This window comes from Ischnura elegans, chromosome X (genome assembly GCF_921293095.1).
Source record: "Ischnura elegans chromosome X, ioIscEleg1.1, whole genome shotgun sequence".
Lineage (NCBI taxonomy): Eukaryota > Metazoa > Arthropoda > Insecta > Odonata > Coenagrionidae > Ischnura > Ischnura elegans.
The window spans coordinates 22,116,308-22,137,399 of NC_060259.1; the positions used below are offsets into that span (position 1 = coordinate 22,116,308).

At 39.0% G+C, this 21,092-nt stretch overlaps 1 protein-coding gene across 1 annotated transcript in view; it reads right to left on the reverse strand.

Moving 5' to 3' along the window:
• LOC124171843 (tyrosine-protein phosphatase 99A) overlaps positions 1–21,092 on the reverse strand; it is a 1,017,936-nt gene that overhangs the window by 825,766 nt on the left and 171,078 nt on the right. The window contains exon 2 of the mRNA XM_046551201.1: positions 4,089–4,421. Within this exon, the coding sequence (XP_046407157.1) occupies positions 4,089–4,421 (333 nt within the window). The remainder of the gene's footprint in view (positions 1–4,088; positions 4,422–21,092) is intronic.

Consider the following 21,092-nt stretch of genomic DNA (forward strand, 5'->3'; position numbering starts at 1 on the left):
CCGCACCCTTTGCCACTCACTATGCAAAGTACCCAATTTTAGGAAAACTGACCACAAGAACAGCGCAAGTGCATTCAAAATTTCCGTTGCGGATACGACCAGTTTAATTCATGAGCAGCATATATTACTTTTCGATTACGCAGCCCGGCTGAATGGGATTAGAGTTGGAGGCTGTGGGAGAGATGGGTATAGGGGACGCTGTGGAGTTCAAAAGGAAACCCGTGGTTCATGGTAATTCAAATGCAACGGCGACTGTTTCGGAGTTTCCCTGTGCAACGCAATTCAAGGGACGGAATATCCCCCGCGTCCGTCGGAAGGTTAATGCTAACCATACGGTAACTTCAAAAGGAAGTACCATCCCCCCTTCCTCCCACGATAAACTTTATTTTTATTTTTGTCACTGGATTTAAACCATCACATCCTTGAAACCTATGCCGGATGCTTCGAGGCTCACATTGAAGCGGGGCCGAACTAATTGGATCCAGCGATGGAGGCTGAAGAGATGGTGTTGGGACACTTGGGTGGGGGCCCGAAAGGTAAATGGGTATTCGCCTGTTTGAATGGAGGCCGGTTAGAATGGATTGGGGAGCGCGAAAAATCTTGTGCTATTAACTCGTCGCCAATTGAGTTTTGAGGTGGTATTAGAAAAATGTCGCCCTTAAACTGGGTCAACGTAATTGATTCGGTTTTGAAAACAAGTAGAAACAGGATGGGAGATAGATTGAATTAGTTGTGGATTATTTGAAAATAAAGGACCCTGGTAGGCAAAATTGACTCTACCGCAGAGTAAAATGTGATGCTCTTGAGTGTTGTTTAGCTCCGAAAGAGTTTGTTCCAATGACTGCAGTTGGACAAAGTAACACATGTTCTGGCGAAAAATTCCTTCGTGCACAGGGACAGCCAATAACTTCCGGGGAAAATAAATAATAAAAAAACGAAGGTCTCCACTCAAACCGGGATTTCTCCATTTCTGATTAATAATTTGATAATAGAATCAAAAAGATGTTCAACTAGTTAAACTATCCCCTCTAAAAAAAAGTGATGTATTTATTTTTTTTATAAATTAATATGAATTTTTTCTGTTTTCAATTCTTCTGGTAAGCGTTAGAAATATCCATTTAACATAATGGTGAAATCAAATAATAACTATCAGTGATTTTCTGTTTCAATGCTATTTTTGCAAGGATTTTATGAAAGATGTTAACGATTATGGACTTCTTTAAACTTAGACAGAGGTTTTAAATCAATGTTTCCGAGCAGTTAATCACATTTTAAAAAATTACAAATTATATTGACTCTCTAGTTAAAGAGAAAGAGATACAGCTAAGTGACAATACCAGGGTCAAGGTATTCTGACAACACTTTGGTACAAGACAGACGAAGTCAGTACATCGATGCTGCTCCATGAAAATTTTACGCTAGCGTGTTAGAATTTATGTAGCATTTTACGAAGTAGATACTTTAAGAAAATATTTTTTTTGCATTTACTACTAAGGCGCTTTAAGTAGTAATTTACTTTTTATAATTTATTTAAAACTAAAACATTCTGGTGGGTGGAATTACTTTTTCCGCAGAATGAAACATTATTTAAAGTTTAATTATTTTAGTTATTAAAAATAAGGGACTTAAAGTGCTAATTTTAAATTTTATAATTTATGTTACACTATGGGAACCAAGGATATGGAATTGACTTTACCACAGAGTGAAATATTATTTAACATTTTATTGTTTATAATTTATTCAAAACAAAGTAACTACGGTAGGTGAAATGTCACCTCCTTGTTATTCAAGTGAATAACTTAAAATTTTAATTCGTAATAGATCGGAAATATCTAATAAAATTTTAATTTTAACTGAGTGAACTATTTTCGTTTTTACTGTATTGAAAATTTGATTTAAATTGTATGCATTTAATACTAGTCTTTCAAATCTGGCAACCTATCAATTCTTTTCGTCCCGCGTATTCGACTCGCGCAATGAACATTTGAGGGGGCACATGCTAAATCTCCGTGCCTCTTTTCGTGATTAGGGGACTGATTGAGATGGGCTACACAAACCTTCAATAGTATAAATATGGGAAAAATTACATTAAAGAAGTTCGATGGATGAGATATTTGGACTGATGCGGAATCGATCCTGAATATCACAAAAGATATTCAGAAGTGCTACTACTACCATAGTTGATAGCATGCTTTATCGGTAATTGGGATACGCGGATTCAAATCCGGTTTTGAAGACACCTTTTCTTTCCCAGCTTATTACTTGATTTAACGCTTAAGTCTTTGGTGCAATGCGCGTGATTACATTAATACTGTGCGTCTTTTATCATGGCAAATATTTAAATGAATGAAGAATGAGAAATTTAATTCCTTGTTATTGTTATTTCTTTGTATGCGATTATCAAAAAAACTACTTCATAGTCTATTGGCACGCATGATTACCAGATAAGTGTTCCCTAGTACCACTTACCCTGAAGCGAGGTAATACATTATGACATAAATTCTAATCATGTCGTAAATATGTACTAACAGTTATATTGTTTGGCAGAATCAAAATAAATTTCAAGCACGAATTCCTTTTTGGCATTAATCCCATCGTGATAGGTCCCTAGATTGCAACTAAATGTTCACCTATATTAAATTTAATGAGTTTTTGTCTTGCTCGAGCAAAACTTGTTTGGAAACTAATTATTTCTGCATAATTTGACTCATTTTTTTATTTCAAAAAATTTCTTTCGATTCGAGAAAATATTGTGCTGGGGATTTTGTATAGTTTGAAACCTAAATTCATACCAAATGTATACAATAGAATACTGGATACTAGAAATCTTCACGCATCGGCTTTTCCTAAATTAACAATCCTATGATGCCTTCACCACTTTCTTCTTCCTACGTAAATGAGGTCTTAAACTAAGGTTGCGAAATCGCAATTTAATTGAAAAGGCAAAAAAACTAAAAAGTATTTCACTGAAAGCAGAAACCTACGCATAGATAAATAAGCGGACTGCCTGGTTATCTCTTTCACAGGTTAGGCTGACGGTAAATAAGCGTGTTGTTATTAGGAAAAGAGTATTTATGTTTATTTAGATGGCGTCGATCCTACCTTTCTTATTAATAAATCAACGCTGCGCAAAGAAGAAATTTTACAACGTATATATCGCATTTGAGAATTTTTTGAAAATGCTGCAATTTCTACATAAGCATTAAAATAAAGACTATAACTTTTTTGAAGTCTGGCGTTAAAAACTCGTATTAACCTCAACACAATAATAGCTTACGTTATCAGATTTCTCTTTCATCATATTCCACCATACATAGCTTCCTCTGATGTGTATGAAAGATAAAAATGGCCCAAATTTTCGCTTTTACGTGCCGTCAGAACTTGAGTACGCAACAAATTTCATGTACGGTGAATCACGTCACAGGATCTTCAGCAGCGGCGCAAAACTCGTCACGTTTAAGATGAGGCATCACATCTACTCATCCTGTCAGATTATAGTTATATCGGGTGGGAGGGGGAGATATACTCAATTATTTTTTATTTTACCATCTTTAATTCTTCAGGGTGTATTAATAGACACCCTTGTAGCACATTTTCCCGGATCCCTAGCATGAAAATATTCCTCACGAGATGGTAATGTGGTAAATAAACAATACTTTAATTTCATTTAAAACTTTACAGAAGATTTCCTCCATCCTGAAAATTTCAGCAATGGGAAATTTGAACAATATGCAATGGGAAAGACCGGTTGGACAGGAGTGATGCGTTCTCTTAAAGCCAAGTATACCCGTGAAAGATGACTGCTATTAGTCAAATATAACGTTTGAATCACTAGCGTCTACGGAGCACAACGAATAGAACAGAGCCTTGCAGTCTACGACCATACATACGAATTTAGTGTAATTGTTGACTGCTTTCGTAGTCAACTTAGTCCTGTAAGCCAGGTCAGAAAAAATACTTCAAGTAGAATGCAAACCTCGAAACACATTTTCTCACGCTATAAGCGACGCAAAACTACAAAGGCATGGCTTGCCTAGACGCGGTCAAATGGGATTTGGAGGAGTAAGGGCGAAAACTTGGTACGTTACCCTGCACGACGAGACGCAGGACGCTCTCCGGTTTGGGCCGGTTGTTGACGAGGCAATAGTAGTCACCGCTGTCTTCGGCGGCCACCGGCTGGAACTGGATGGCAAAGTTCTCGGGCCGCAAGGACATGCGGTTCTGGTTTTCGACCATCGTGCGGAACTCGCCCACGTACTTGGCGATCTTGACCATGATGCCAGAGACGCCGGCCCAGGCGCAGCCGCGGCAGCTCCACTCCAGGCTGGCCACGAGAGAGCGCTCGCTGACACCTGGGCACGCCATAGTCACGTTCTCGCCTGCCTCCGCGAAAACCATGTCGATCGGATCCAGTTGCACGTCTGCGGAAGAGAGAGAAAAGAGCAAAATAATGCATCAATATGAATTCAAATACACTAATCTGTTGAATGTTAAAATGCTTTTATATGCCAAAGAAAGGACCAGTGTTATTTTTACTTCTACCATATTCCACTTGAATTCAGTTTCCTATCAGAAAGCTGTAAAACTTACCATTTTGAACCATTTATCTTTAAAAGTTTTCTGGGGGAGGGCCCCCGCACCTCCTGCTTACTCTGACGGGTACTCCATACCCCCTAACTCCCCAGCATTATTTGCGCCTAAAACCCCCCTAGCCTTAACTCCTAGCTGCGCCTCTGCTTACCAGTACATGCAGTGCTTTGAAATAAAAACGCGGCAATATTCCACGAAGTTAAAAATTAACTTACCAGTTTCAACACTTTTTGCAAGCTGTGCATCACCAAGAAAACTATCAACATGAGCGTGGGACTAATCTAAATGTTTCACCAAATGTGTGGATCGTTCAAACATTGCAATCCCATTGTCTGAATGGGGCAGAGACTACATAATAAATACTCCTACCCTGCACAAAATTTCTGTTAAAGAAAGCGTGGGCAAAAATAAAACGCTGTGCATTATTACAGTTTATTTATTTACAGTGTATTTTGGGATAGCGCATATATTGCCTGAATAACGAATGCAATCAGTTGAATCAATTTAACCTAAAATAAGTGTTTAATAGGCTTACATATAATGGCCAGGTTAGAATTAAATTTCATTTGAACTTAAAATTGAACTTGAACTTAACGTTCTAAGAGAAAACATGGATAGGTGTATAAATTTCCCTAGTTCTACTTATTATGAATACCCAAGCAATCTAGACATGTTGCCTCTCCAGGTACGTCCCAAACAGTGTTTCGTCAAATGATTCCTTCCATGATTCTGTCAGTGCTGTTGCCAGTTCGCGTTCCAGGTCCCTGAGCACCAAATAACGCGGAGTACGCTTAGTCCACGGAATGAGAAATGCTATACTCTATATTTTCCACTCCAATTTAAATAAAAATTTCACTCAAAGGAAATACTGATATGACTTAGTTTCACTTCTAACAAAATTAATTGCTAATTTTTACTACATTACAAAATCACATAATACATACATGTCAATACAAATTTTTAAGCATTTAAACTCCTTGAAAAGAAGATTATACCTGAAAGTTTCCTAAAAGGTCGCAATGAATTTTGAGAAATTAAAGTTGCTTCACATAGGAATATAGTTAAATTGAGAAAATCACATATATTCAATACAATTCAATAAAAAAATGACTGATTTTATAGGGTTGCTATTCTCTTTACTTTATCCATTAGCGGTAAACTTTGAAATCTAAAAAAGAGGTATACTTGACCCAAAACAGCTGTTTCTTTTGTTAACGCCTGATGCATTGTTTAGTTATTTAAGGATTAAAAAACTGGAATATTTTCACTGACATAAATAATACATTCGGGTATTCAAGCCAAGGACATACAAAATTATTAACTCGTACATTTGCATGAAAAATTATAGAAATTCAAAACTTACTACTGCCAAATTACAAACAGAAAGCATATTTCTCTGAATTACTCATTCACGGCAAAAAACATCCAAAGCAGAAAAAACAGTCAACTATAAAAAGGAGAGAATAAGCGATCAAATATGAAAAGAGGAGATTTTTATGTAGAGGCTTCCCAAAACAGTTCACAGCACTCCGTTGGAAACCAAGTGTTCTTGGAATTCTCGCCAGCCCGAGCCGAGAAGTTTAACCCTTCAGACGGAGCAAAAAAACCCTAACAGAGCGTGTGCAACACGCGTGAGGAGAAAGGCTTTTCAGGGCTGTGGGGAGCCGGTGGGAAGGAAAAGCCGGGATAAAGAGGAGCCAGGGGAAATACTCTTTCGGACGGCGCCACACATGCTCCTGAGGAATGTATTTCAGCTTTCCGAGAAGGCTGTGGGCTCGCGAGAAAAACATTATAACAGGTGATTAATAAAAGAGTGCGGGATGAAAGAATAAAAGCGGTGGGGTGGAGAGAGAAGGAATGGTTAAGTAGGGAGTGGTTGCGGGAGAGCTTAATGTGGGGGTGAGACCGAGTTGGCTGGCTGGGTGCCGGGGAAAGAGGGCCATGCGTGATGGCGAGCGGTGTCAAGCCACGCGGCCGTTGAAAGACCTCAATTGAAATAATATTTCTCTCTTGTTCTTTGGAAACAAGTGGCTTAGAGCATTGAAAACACGAGGACTGTATAGAGGAAGCCCAATTCTATCCCATAGTAGACTAATTTCTGCTTCAGTCGCATTTAAATCGGCTTTCAAAAATATCTACATCGGGTTGATGAGTGAATTGCGATCCACTTTTTCCAATATTTTTCAGTGTGGCCTTTGAAAATGCAAAGATTAGCATTGAAGAGTTATGAATTTGTTTAATCACAGCATCATGAATGTAAATTTCGGTTGACACCTCTAATTCTACCTCATTTCCTCGTGAAATTCGGATCAATTTTTCCGTCAGCGACGCGAGTGGTGACTTCTGTAAACCCATTTACATGCGCGGTGGGTAACAACACATACAGAACCCGACTTAAGGAGCCTCTTTTGCAACATTCGTGGTGTAAAATATGACGTGGTCTCTAAAAAAGTTCATTGAAATCGCAGAAAGGGCATGCACTCAGAGTAAGGCTTTGACTCGGGGATTGAACCACGCCTGCATGATTGCTGATATCTGCACGTCATTTTACTTATTAGCGAAAAATTTACAGAAAAATCTGGTAACTGAATGGTTAAACTCTGTTAGTTTGCAGTGTTTTGACCGTAAATTTCGATTTTAAGCCCTTGAATTCAATTAATATCCCCTCACCATACAATTTCATAATGTCTCTTATATTGACTAACAATGTTTCTTGTGCTAAGCTTCGACCACAATTCAAATTGGAGTCGCAAATCGAAGATTTCCTGGCAAAACTGCAAGAGCGGTCCAAAAACTCCGGCTTTTTTTACTAATTAAAGTCAAAAAACATAACTTTCTATACTACTTATCGAATAGTGTTGCACAAAACATGAAAATGGGGAAGCGTGAAAGCCTGGTTAATAAGGTGCTTGGCTGCCGATTGAAAGATCCTAGGTTTGAATCCCGACTGAAACCATCAGACATTTCTTAATAAAAATCCTCGATGTGCGAGAGGGCCTAGGGTAAAGAAAAGGCTTCCATACCCTAAATGTGCTACTCTCAAACGCCTATGACTCTGTTCAGTGTGAGCGCCACCCTTTACGAATCTAATAAGCCTTATTAATAATAATAATCTAATAATATTAAATCCTTGTGTGAGAAAGAGAGAGGAAAACTGAATAAGAAAGTATATAACCCTGGTTTAAAAACTAAAAAATGTAATAAATGTAAAGAAATGTATGGTGGGCGTTATAGGAAGCACCATTCCACGATATAGGAAGTCGAAGACCTGCGTACGCTTGACTGGTTCGAGCAGTAGGCGTTGACGAGCCCAGGGCTTGAGATCCAATCCAATCAAACGCCACCGATTGAACATGATATTATATTTTATCCTACCTGTGTGTGCGAGCCTATCATTAAAGGGATTTTTATGCGAGCACCAATTCAGGGGGAGGCTTAAAAAAATGAGTACATGTCTCCGCTACCTTTTTCCAAGGTTCGTTCAACCTAAAAAAAAAGTTCATCCCTACCCTCCTATATCTCTCTCTCCACATACTCTCGAACCCAGGTCAACCCGCTCCAACCATATCTCCCATCCTTCGCTACCTACTCCTCTTCCAACTTCTCTTAATTTTTTCAACTCACACCCCCTTTTTTGGGGCAAGGATAAAATATGGAGCCATTTTCGGAATGGGAGGTACGAGCCGCTCCACTGCGGAGGAGAATGAAAGAGACGCAAACTCAATTAAAAATAAAACGTCCTCCTGGGTTGGGAGGGGAAGAGGCAAAGGGTGAGTTCTCCTATTTCGCCGGTAGCGGAGAAAAAGGGATTATAATCTCGCGGAATATAGCGAAAAAAGCGGGTAAAGGTATGCAGTAGTCAAAGAAAGAGCGGTGCGTAATTTAATGAATTAAACTGCGTGAATCAACCAAGAATGCTAGGGCGAGGAGAAGATTCAATGGGTATATACTGAGAACAATGTGACAAAATAAAATAACCACACAATTAATACAATACTAACGTTCAAATTTGGAGTATAGACGCACATTTTCAGATCTTGAGATATCCAGATTTACCGACCAGAAACCCTCCAGGATTATATCTTTCGGAGGTCAATTAGTGAGTATTGGTAAACAATGACGTAACCTAAAAAGACAAGATCGTTGAATTCAAATTTTCCCTGAAATGTTAATGCAAAATATCTAAGTAACTACCTTGAGGTAAACTTAGGGGTTACGCTTCAACTTTGAATCCCCACTAATATATCTTTTCTTCTCATTATCCTTCCAAACTAGTTAATTCTTTTGTAATATGGCTTCCCTTTGCGTGCTGACCATTTTGATAAATAGCAATGCTCAAACGTAAATGATACCCGCAACCATTAAGCAAACACCGCACCATTTAGCCAACGCAACGGCATTTTTTAAATTATAATTATAATTTGAATATCTAGCTTGATAACCATATCCACCTTTACTACTAAACTGAAAAAAATGGATAGCTATCAAATTAGGAGAGATGATTTGCCCCCTGTTTCCCTATGGGTTGAAATTTATCGACGACAAATTAGGTTGAAAACTCTTTCATTCATCTATTGCAAAAAAATGTATCCCAGTGATTGACATCTTCAAGTAAAAAAAAATTGAAAAATGTAAGACATTACACCAACACATTACTTCCGCAACGAGGCCCTATAGAAGAGAATGGCTCCTGGTGTTTAGCAGAAGGTGTCACTTAAACATTGTCTTCCATGGGGAGTTTCATTTCCATATTTGAAATTAAGTCACCCAAGCTGATATGAGACGACAAAATTTGCAAATTACAGAAGCTACCTATGGCTCTATTTGGAAATATAACCAAATGATATTCTGTTCACGAAACAAACTCCTGTAAATCTTCAAATTTCGGCATAAAAGACAAAGAAGTGTTTCACTATAGAGATATTCTATGCAATCTTGTACTTGCTAATGACCTGACGGGAGAGACACGTCGCCTTTTCAATAATAAATCTCTGGAAAAGTGCCATCTCTCTGTTCTTTCAATACTAAAAGTAATTGGCTCTATAAAAATTATTATTAGAAGGATAAAAATATTGTCTATACGAATGAATGACCTTGATAGCATTTGCTCCATTATATTTACATAAATTACACAAAAGTCAGGACGACTTACTGAAATACTGACCCTCCACTAATGATGCCTTAGAATTAACTACTATGGGTCAAGCACTTGAAGAACAAAACGTTGGAAAATGCCTAACTTCTTGGATGTAAGTACCCTGATGGATTATTTTTCCTAAAAGTCAAGAAAAGCAAGGAGAACCATTAAATTCTCATAGTTTAAATTCCTTTTCTTCCACGCAATTTAACAGGGTAAATGTAAAACATTTTGTCTACGGAATTCTATCTCATGAGTGAAAAGTAACCAAGTGTATGAGTAGCCATGCTTTAATTAACTTCATGTTCATGGCTTTAGAAAAAAAATAACAAGGAGGTTCCACTCAATTTCTTGGTAAATATTTTTGACCCATATAACATAATGCGTTACAATCAACCCAGAAATCTCTCAAGAATACAAATATGAATGATTTTTCTTTCGCATCTGAATCGTCAATGCAAAGGTAATCCAGGAGCATTAAGATCTGTTCAGGTATTTGGCCTTTTATAATACATATTTTCAAGTTTAAAGAGTTTTCAAGTGAGAGGGTCCTCAAGGGAAAAACTCTTCTAAGAACATTTTTAATTCCTGGAAATAAATTAACACAACAAGAAGGATCATCATAAAAGACCATTTTAAGAGTGCACGTTTTCCTGGAATACAGGAGGTGAAAGGGATGAAGAAATAAATTCTCATCACTAAAAGCCAAGTTCTAAGCGTTAGAAAGGCTATACTGCTTCCTTGAAGCACGAAATAGCAAAACATGACGCTGTTATCTTCATTTAGGAATCACATGTAGGTTTATCATATCTGGGAACATGCGAATGTACAATTTAGGACATAATGAATGGGTGTCAAATCAGGCTTCTCGATAAAAATTATTGCACGGAAAATCGTTTAAAACATACTGAATATTGTAAAAGAGCAGCTAAACGGGGTAATTCAACTAAACATTGTTAAAAGAAAATCATAAAAATATACATGTTTATGACCTACTACGTGGTTAAAGGGAGATGAAAAAACTAGAAAAACATAGTGTATGCAACATCTGTGAGAAGCATAGAAAAAGGGGGCGCTTTAGGCACAGATCTAATATGACTTAAACGCCGTAAGTACTTCGTTTCTGCCCTAGAATCTACCTTTTTAATATCAAGATAGAAGTAAGGCCTTGGCGAGGTTAGAAAATAGAGTGCAATGGCAGTTTTCTATTAAGGATATTGCTGAGGAAACATTTAACGGGTTTCAAAGATTAAAAGCCACCATTCCACGGAATGAGTGATGCTCGCCTTTCGAAAACGTTCCCATTTGGAAGGAAGCCGCCGCCGCTGAAGAATAGCAACTCGCGCCAAAGTGGGGCTGAAAGGCGCCTCGGCGTGGTAGTGGAAGGAGGCGGGGGCGGAAAACGGGTAAAGGGAGGGGGGAAAAGGGTAAAAAGGGTGGGGTATGTGCGATGGGAGGTAATATTTCGGAGGATGGGTGGTGAGTATCGAAAAAACGACGTCCCGCGGGGCGAAAGTGAAAGTTCCAAGATGCGCTCATAAATCCATTAACCGCTCTGTAAACGAAACGCCTAATACACTTCAATTCTTCGAAACAAGTGACCACTGAATATAAGAGGTGGGAATGCAAACTAACAGTGGGATAAAATTTCGGTGGAAATAATAATGTGCAAGTTCAAAGCGCAGGGATATTTTTTAACAGAGCATCCATAATATTTGTAATCAGGTATCGTAGGTTATATTTTTATTAAATTAAGTAAATAGGTAAATCGATGACTACATTCTACACTTTTTCACACTGACTGTTGGCCATTCAATTATATAAATGGCTTCAAACAAATGACTTAATATAGAGAATGGAAAATTTACGGAAGGGATTTACGGTAAATGTCCATCATATTTTATTGACATAATTATATTTTTGAGAATTTTCAAATTCGGGTCAAATATTTTATTTCGTTTTCTAACATGAGGGATTTGAGGAGTATTTATTAAGAGGTGGGCATAATGGCTAGCGTATTTTATTACTTCACTTTCATCATAACCAATTTTATTCTTGAACTAGCATACCGATGAAAATGTAAGATATGGCCTATATTCTACACCGAAGTGAATTCGAAGATAGTGTAAATTATGAACAGCCTTAAATATCGTGTAACAACTATTCTTTTCCACTGCGTAACAGAAGTAATCCAAAGGGTATTACTTATATAATATTAAATTTCATATAAAAATACCAGGAAAAATTTTATTGATGCAATTAAATCCAGGGAAAATAGTGAACAAGCCCCAAGCAACAGCAATCAGAGAACCTTAAAGTTAATATACATCGATCATCTAACTTACGTTCTAAGGTATGTTAACCGTAATTCAAAGGTATTCTCTACTATCCGAGTGCCGCCATTGGAAACCTCTCCTCAGCAATCATAAAAATAGATAAATAACTTTATTTAAAGTACAAAACCCCTTAGAAATGGTTAATATATGGCTTCTGTTACGGTAGAATGTCTCATAGAGGTCAAGCTGCGTAATCCCACGTCAAATTGATGCTTATACATCTACATACATAACTGCATATTAAAAACGCTGTCCAATTCCAGGTCAGGAAAATGTTGGTGAGCATCATCCATGGCAAACCTGAATCAAGCATTTCCCATCCCGCACATTAAGTCCCTCTAATAACGGAAAGCCTTTTCCGAGCCCGACCGCAGTCTGCTAGCCATTTTATTTTTCTCTCTCTCCCCGGGGATTGATTATCTAATCAGAGGGGTTCGCTTTGATGGCATGCATTCGCGGGCGCAGTGAAATTAATTACTCGTGACCCCGCGTGTGTGCCAATGTGTTTCGGAGCGTGTACGTCCAAGGGCAATCAGGGAGAAAAAATAAATAAAATGCTACTCCCGTTTTTATCCCCGGCGAAAAAGAAAACAATGTGTACATATGCATGCGTTGCGCGCGGCCGATGAGAGCCACGTTGGACGCCACTCGCTGCCGCGCCCGCGACTTCCGCACCCTTCCTGCACCCTCCCCGTTCCCCCTCTGTTCCACCCACACCCACCATTCGATCGGATATGCCTCCAAGTAGGGCTCAGCCCGATCACCGAAACTCAGCTTTCATTCCAGGTGCCAGATCACTATATCCCTCAACGTGATCGAACAACTAAACAACTACAATCGATAAAGAATAGTAAATCTCCGGTTCCGGAGGCAATACCCACGCGTGTCCGTAAGGAGTTACCTCCACAGATCGCACCTTACGTAGAGATAATTATCAAGAAGTCACTATCTGAAGGAAAGTTACCTCTAGATTGGAAAATTGCAAGCGTTACACCTATATTCAAAAAGGGAAATTGACGTGACCCAGGGAACTTTCGTCCAATTTCACTAACGGCGATTATAGGAAAGATACTTGAGCATATCGTTGTTAGCAATATCATGACTTTCTTGGAGAGTCGTAACTTCCTCCATGTCTGTCAGTACAGATTCCGAAAAGGAAGATGTGAAACACGGCTCGCGCTCTTTCTTCACGACGTTCTCAAATCTGGTGAATCGAAAAGACAAGCTGACGCATCATTTCCAGGTTTTAAGAAAGCTTTAGACCCCTCACAATAAAATTTTATACAAATTACAGTCGTGCGGATTAAGCCAAAGAGTGTTAAATTGGATACGCGACTTTCTGAAAGATCGTATACAAAAAGTAGTTCTTGACCTAAGTAGCTCTGATGTAGTTAAAGTGATATCAGGTGTTCCACAAGGAAGCGTGATCGACCCTCTTTTGCTCATTGTATACATTAATGGCCTCTGCTCCCGAGCAGTAAAATACGTTTATTTCCTGACGACTCTGTCATCTATAGTGAAATTAGTGATCATTCTGACTTTGAAATTTTATCATCGGATATTTAAAAAATTTATTTGTGGATCTAAGAGTGGAGACTCGAACTTAATCTGAGCAAATGCATGTCGGTATATTTTTTTCAGAGTTTGTCCAACTATAACTATGTTTATGCTGTGGATGGTATTGACATAAAGGCAACAGACGAAGTGAAGCACCTGGGAGTTACGATAACCTCGAACCTATCGTGGGGAACACATATAAGAAATATTTGCGGCAAAGGCCAAAAGAAACTAGGATTCTTCAAGCGTATTGTGGGAAATTTTTTGGATGAGAAAGTAAAAGAAAGGTGCTGTTTCACACTCGTCCGACCGCACCTTGAATATGCAGCGAGCGTATGGGATCCGGAGCAAAAAGACAATCGGCGAACTGAACAAAATAGAAAGGTAGACTGTGTGGTTCGTCAAAAACCGCTACGGGCGTACAGACAGCGTTACCCAGGTGTTAAGCGAATTAGGCTGGGAGCCACTGTAGACGCAGAGCCTGCGCGCTAGGCTTAGATTGCTTGAACAATTGGAAATGGATGTCTTTAAGAGCGACACGGAGAACTGTATTGGAGCCGCACTATATTTTACAGGTCCGACAGAAGCGATAAATTAAGAGAGATGTTTTGCCGAACGGATAGATATGGAATTCATTTTTCCCCCAACCATACAGTACTTTAAAAAATGCTAGTCTTGATTTCCGTAGAGCACTTCCTTTTTATGTAAGAACGGCTGGTGCCCTAACACGCCCTGCCACACGCCTTTTAGGCGTCTTGCGGGGTATAACGTAGATGTAGATCCCTTTGCTGAACCTCATCAAGAGAACGCATCGCTACCACTTAACCGAGGTGAAAAGAAAAATTTTGTTTTATTGCTATGCGATAGATGTTAGTGATGTTTTTACGGGTGTACCCCGTGTACTTATTCGGATTGTTACCTGCGGAGAGGTTTAAGAGCAAATCTATATTGAGGACAGTGGAACCGAGTGCATCTCGGTGAAATGGACACGTCTTCAGGGGCAGTGGACCGATGAAAAGCATATCGCACGGAAATATGAAAGGAATATGCACCTATGAGGATGACCAAAATGTGAGTAAATAGCGTTTATTAAAAGAGTTGTTGAAAGAAATAATTCCGAATTTGACAAAGAATTACCTACAAAGGTCAAAAGCATGATAGTAAAAAGGCATTGCATCTCAAAATGAAGACAACAACGATTGAAGAATGAGTAACGATGTGAATCGAATGTTTGTATCATGTAGGGTATGATTTGTAACGTAAATAAATTCCATTTATCTTTCACTTTTGGGTTTTAATACCAAACTGAGATTTCAAGTTTGATTTAGTGACCCCAATGAAAAATATCGGGAGAGGGAGTATGAAATGAGGAGAAATAAGATCGATAAAGTAAAATTTAAACACAGAAACAGAACGGAGGAAATTTAAAGGGAAAAATAGTATAAGAACAGATTCTGGAAGGGGATCGGGTTGTGTGATATCTTTAGTGTTGACTTTCCACCCCAGGAGCCCGGGGTTAAATACCTATGGTGACGCATTAGTATTTCTCAGAGATTTCTTAATCCTCGCTATAACATATAGAGGAGGACACTTTTAAGAAGGCCACTCCGTCTGTCAGATGGGACGTTGAGCAGTTACACTGAATTTCCCATCCTTCTATCTCTACTCTATCCAAAGGTGCAAATAAATTCTGATGTCGTTATTTGCCTAAAAATACCATCGTACGGTGTCCTTATTCCCACGAATAGAAAAAGCAACTTTCTCTTCAATTCTACCATCCGCAATATCAAATTCTCTTCACAGATTCGGATGATATGATCGCATAAAAACCATGATTCCTGATTCAGACTGGGATATAGTGTCACCCTCCTCTTAGTTGTCGTTGCTTTATACTTCTCATGACTAATTTATTCTCGTCGCAGAAGACATACTCGTGATAACTTTTGAAAAGTGGTCGGAAAAGAGATCTTAATGAATAAACAGGAAGCTATAACTCCAGCAAAGCATTTTTAGCAAATAAATTTTTAATTCACAGCGGTAATTAGTTTTTGGCTTTTAATAGATTGTTAGAGGGGAACTTAATATAACTGAGGGTTAAAATGACTTCAAATGGATATAGTATTAGGATATATTGAACACAATTTTCCATCTATAAAAATAAGAGTAGGATACCAATAATTTCGGTCAGTTCATCATTAAATGTAATTGCACCAATGTTAAAACATGATATGGCGAGTTTATAGAATTATTGTCTAATATCAGTGAAAATTTCATTGATGATTTGGATTATTGAGGGCAGTATCAATTCTCTGAGTGTATCCTACTTTTTACTTTTACATAAGTGAAAGAGTAATTTGCGTTCTTGAGACAACATGAAAAGGATTGCAATTTGCTGCAGTTTAAAAGTGGAAGAAACATTTATATCTATCATATCCATTACACGGTCGCGCTAGAAAAAAACTCTCCATTAGATGACAGTGCTATTATCTTTGACACGATACATGGCTTCAAGATTGCTTTTTCTTGATTACCATCATGTTCTCTGCGACATCCTTTTCTTTGAAATCGAACACGTAACCTTTTCCAACGATTAAAAGCTGCATCGCAACCATGCAATGACATGAAAAAGTAGTCGGCGAGGCAACTTCAGTGCTTGAGACCATGGGCGAGTTTACTCGACTATTCTGCTCGCGAAGCTCTCGCGGGAATCTTATGTATCGAACGCCTGGTGCTCGTGGGTAGGAGGTAGACGCACTCCCACCGCATGTCCCACCGCTGCGAATAAAGCTCACCCATAGCGACTCGGTACAAGTCTAGGCACTGCGGGTGAGTAATTGCTTCAAGAGGTCTACCTATGCCACTTCCCCGCTTATCCCCCCCACCCCCTTCTGAATGGGGGCAAAATCATCAGTGCCTTGGTAATCATTAATTCTTTGTGCTGCATATCTTGAGCACCTGACATAATCACTACGCACAATATTGATTCACGCAATGATCCCCTAAGTATTCAATCTTTGTCATATTATTTTTACCCCAAATAATTGATCATAAGTTCGTAAAATGAAGAGCAAACATGCAGTATCTAATGATTAAAAGAACATTATTTATTAACATTAAAATTAATCCTTATATAATAATAACTGACCTAAATAGCGCTCTCATTGGTGATTTAATTAATGCTTAACTCAAGGCGATGGATTTACAATAATCAATACGTTACGGCAGTGGATTTCTCCAGTGTTCCTTCCTTGGAACACCCCATCTTCACTGATTGAGATGAGATAAATAAATTTTTCTTTTAAATATTTTTAAATTTACACTTCTCCTGCAATTTGAAAATCATGGGAAGCTTCTCATATTCTGAACCGTCCAAATAAACGGGTAAACGGCCATGCCCAAGAAGATCCATCCACTCACGGACCTCTAAGAATCGGGTAGGGTGCAACGTGAACAAAGGGTGGAGTTGAAAGGTTAAAGAGTGGAGTTGACAGCCGGGGAGGAATACCCAGGTTTCGCTTCTTCTCGAGGACGTGAAGTGAGATAGTGTGTGTGGACCAAAGGCGTGATTCCTTGCATTCCCGGAGAGACTTACCGATGCCAGGCAGCTTACAATGACCAACGAATGCTTTTGCGCACTTTTTTCTAGAGCCATTATAGTTTTATGTGGTAAATGTCTAGTTCAGTGCTTTTTTTGCATCAAAAGAAACTTAAATGCAAAAATTAATAACATTTACCTATTATCATATACCCATTTCTTTCTATTTTATTGCATTTTTTAATATTAAAATATCCTACATTTTTGCATCTTTTTTGCACAAACAGAGTAATTTATCTCTTTTCTTTTTTTGTTTTATTATGAAACATTAGTGTCACCATTATTCCCCTCTTTCATGAAAATTTAGTAAGTGCAAAAATAATAAAACCAGAAAGAGGGATGAAATTTGGCAGACATCATGAAGACTTGTTGAAGCAGTGCATAAATTTCGACACTGGGATCACACTCCCAGAAGCGTCAATTGTTTGCCTGCCAATTCTGCCTATTTCATACCGAAGTCATACCCCTGCGCATGTTCAATTAAAGCATTCAGATTGTGGTAATTTTTTTCTTTCCCTCATTTTGTAGTGGGCGTGCCTCATTTCCCCCCTTTTAAATTCGCCCCTGCCTCTTTCGATCGGCGTGTTGAGCAGATATATTGAGGTGCAAGTTATATTACCGTTACTACCCTCATTTATACAACTTAATAAGTGCTAAAAAAAATAAAAATAGAAAGAGGTATGAGATCTGGCAGACATAGTAAAGAATGAAGGAGTAGTGACTTTTTGAGGCAGCGTAATGTATCTCGACACTGGGATCATACACCCAGATGCGTAAATTATTTTATCTATTCAGTCTACTGCATGCTGTAGACATTCCCTTGCGCATGATCCATTAAAGTCAGTCAGACTCCGTCCATTAAAGTGAGAACATTATGTTTTGATCATTTCCTCATTTCGTGGAGGGCGTACTCCTTTTTTCCTCTAAGAATGAGCCCATGCTTCCTTCAATTCGTGTGTTGAGCTGATATATTGATGTACAGGCAGGGTATCGCGAGTCGAATTTTGCTGGTAAACACACATGTTCCGAGGCTCTCAGGTGGGATTACAGTGGAATGAGGAGCGAGGTGGAAGAGGGATGGGTAACAAAGGTGGTGCGGGGTCGGGGAAGGGTGTGCGGAATCTCGATCGCCAATCCTTTCCCGAGCGGCGAAATTAAACAATGAGCATCCCGCATTGGGAGAAAAGTCAATCAAACTTTGAGCAAGCGTGTCAAGAGAATACGCGCGGCGTATGCTGCGGAGAAATAAATTTGCTCAGCAGGGCGAAATATTTATGTTATACCAACAAGTTGGATGTCCCTTTGGTGAAACGAATCGCGGAGTCACATTATAATATGACATGTATTTACAAATTCCTCTTTTTTTCCTTCCAAGAAATTTCCACAAGCATAGGTAAAATTGCAATTTACGATGATTTCTGGGAAAACGAAGCGAGCCAAATGATAACGGGGCTCAAGTCGTTAGTTTCTCGTCATTGAAAAAGGGCAGAATTTTTATTTACCAAGAAATTTGGATAGAATATAGCAAACACGATCAATCTCTAGAATGTCTGCCAATTAAGTTTCACAGCGACAGTTAGAAAGATTTTAACACATGACCTCCAATTAACAGTAATTAGGAATACATAGTTTTTACAGTGATCAATAACATATTTTGTTCCCCGTTATCTTTATTTTAACAAAGACAGCATATTTGATCCACGATATGACATTCCTAAAACATTACTTTGAGATTACAGCATTCCAATTCGGTGTAGAAACCGGACTGTACCAAACACAAGGTCGTTACACGATCTTTCATTGTTAATTAGCGCTGTGCGGGATGGATCAGCGTTGAGATCAGATCCCGTGAACAAGGCACTCGGGACGTGGAGAAGAATCGCATTGACCTTCAGAGATGAGCTAGCCGGCCTGAATTAGTGGGATCACCTCCACGCAGTGAGAATAATTGAAAGGGGGACTTGCTCACACCTCTGCGAACTTCTAGCTGGCTCCGTGGGGAATAGAAATGGAAGGGTAAGGGGTTTAAAGGCCGTTGGTCAGCCGCAGGAGCAGGTGGCCATGGCGTGGAAATGGCCTTTCGCTGCGTGAGGGGCGTTGCAAGTGGAAAAGTACTTCCGTCACGAAGCACACGCACTAATGCATTGGAGTTTCAAAATTCATGCTCATGACTAGTAAATATATTTATACTGTCTGCATTCCGTATTGATTTAAAAAACATTAAAGAATTGCATGGACTACTTAATCCCTAACATTTTCAAACACTCAATTCTGTTACATGCTCTGAAATATTGGGAGCAAATCTCTTCCATGAAAAACAATATTATTTTCATCCTTTGTTAATGATGTTTCTCTTAACATAGCTAAAGCTGGTAGGTAACTGAAAAATAGGTATAATAATTAGATATTAAATACGGAAAATTCTAATTGCTGAAGAGATTATCAGTTTTTTGAAAAACTCACTGCATACAATAATATAAACTATTGCAACGAATTATTGATTTAAAGTAAAAAAATATTAAATGTGTGAAAATTTATGGTTTTTAATAAGCTAAAAACTCCTACTTATTACGAACTAACGCACAGGTACGCAAAATTCAATAGCCACGGGTGGTGGTCCATTTCCTTTCCCAGGATTACCTGGCACTTTCAGAATTTTCTGATGGGGTGCCCGAACGTCTCTATTTCTTATTGCTATGAAATCCTTTAATTGTCACGATAAAAATGAATAACGGTACCTATTTCTCTGGCTTGGTACCTTATTTCAAAGTGTACCTTGGACCTGAAAACAGTGTGTCTATGAGATGGTCTCCTATGCAGTATAGTAAATAATTTGAATTTTTACATGTTTCATAGCGAATGAATCACCCAGTGGTACTAAAGATCGATGCGTGCACATTCTCGTACACGGCAAGTCTTTGTTGCTTGCTCTGTTGTTCCAAAGTGCAGTCGTTGGTAGTGGAATGAAGTAATTTTTGGTGAGATCTAATCCTTGCCTCATTGCACGTGCAAATATGGTAGCATGAACATGTAGTTGAGTTTATGTTGGGGAAAATACTCAACCATTTCCACTGTAAAGGTCGGCTGCCAGGTTATGTTTCAAGCAAACAATACTCTCCCAATGTACGATTTTTATTATGTACAAAAATCGGTTTACACTTGAGGTGGCACAGTTCTCTCTAGCACAGCGTTCTGCTAGCACCTTCTCTTATATTTCTGCCTCTCGCGGTGGCTTCTCCGCTGGTCTTATATACGCTGGATATACTGCTTTTGGTTCGATGCGGCAGCCTCGCCGCGTTGACCGGGCTCGCCTGGTGGCACGCGCTGATCAGCGTCGGTGCGTTGTACTTCCTGTTTGACTCGCCACACCACACATTCAAGAGGGGGCCCACAGGGTATTGTGTAGATGCAACTTCAGTGGGCTAGCCGCAAAAAAGTTGAAAACTGCTCTAAGGATCGTCACGATATCGTCAGTAGTTGTCAAGTTTTGCCTAATTTGCATGAATCTGGAAGAATGACTTGTTAGTATGCGAAACATTTTTCTGGCAATGTGGTATACATATGGGAATCCTCTCGCATGCTGCATGCTGGTAATTGATCACTCCCTGCCAAACACCCGAGAGGTCTCTCGCATTATATTATGGGGATGAAGAAGAAGATAAAGATGTAGATATAATATTTTTGTGGTGTGCCTTAAATCAGCTCTCCAAACTCCACGAATCGGTTTCCATCTCGCGTTTGGCTCTCCACTTTGACCAACGGCGACCCACTCACGATGTCCCAGAGCCACCGGATGCCTCGCCGGTTTCTTTCGCGCAAAGGTCAGCCCCGTGTCCACGCGTCTACTTGTCCGCATTTTATCTGCAGCAAGATAGCG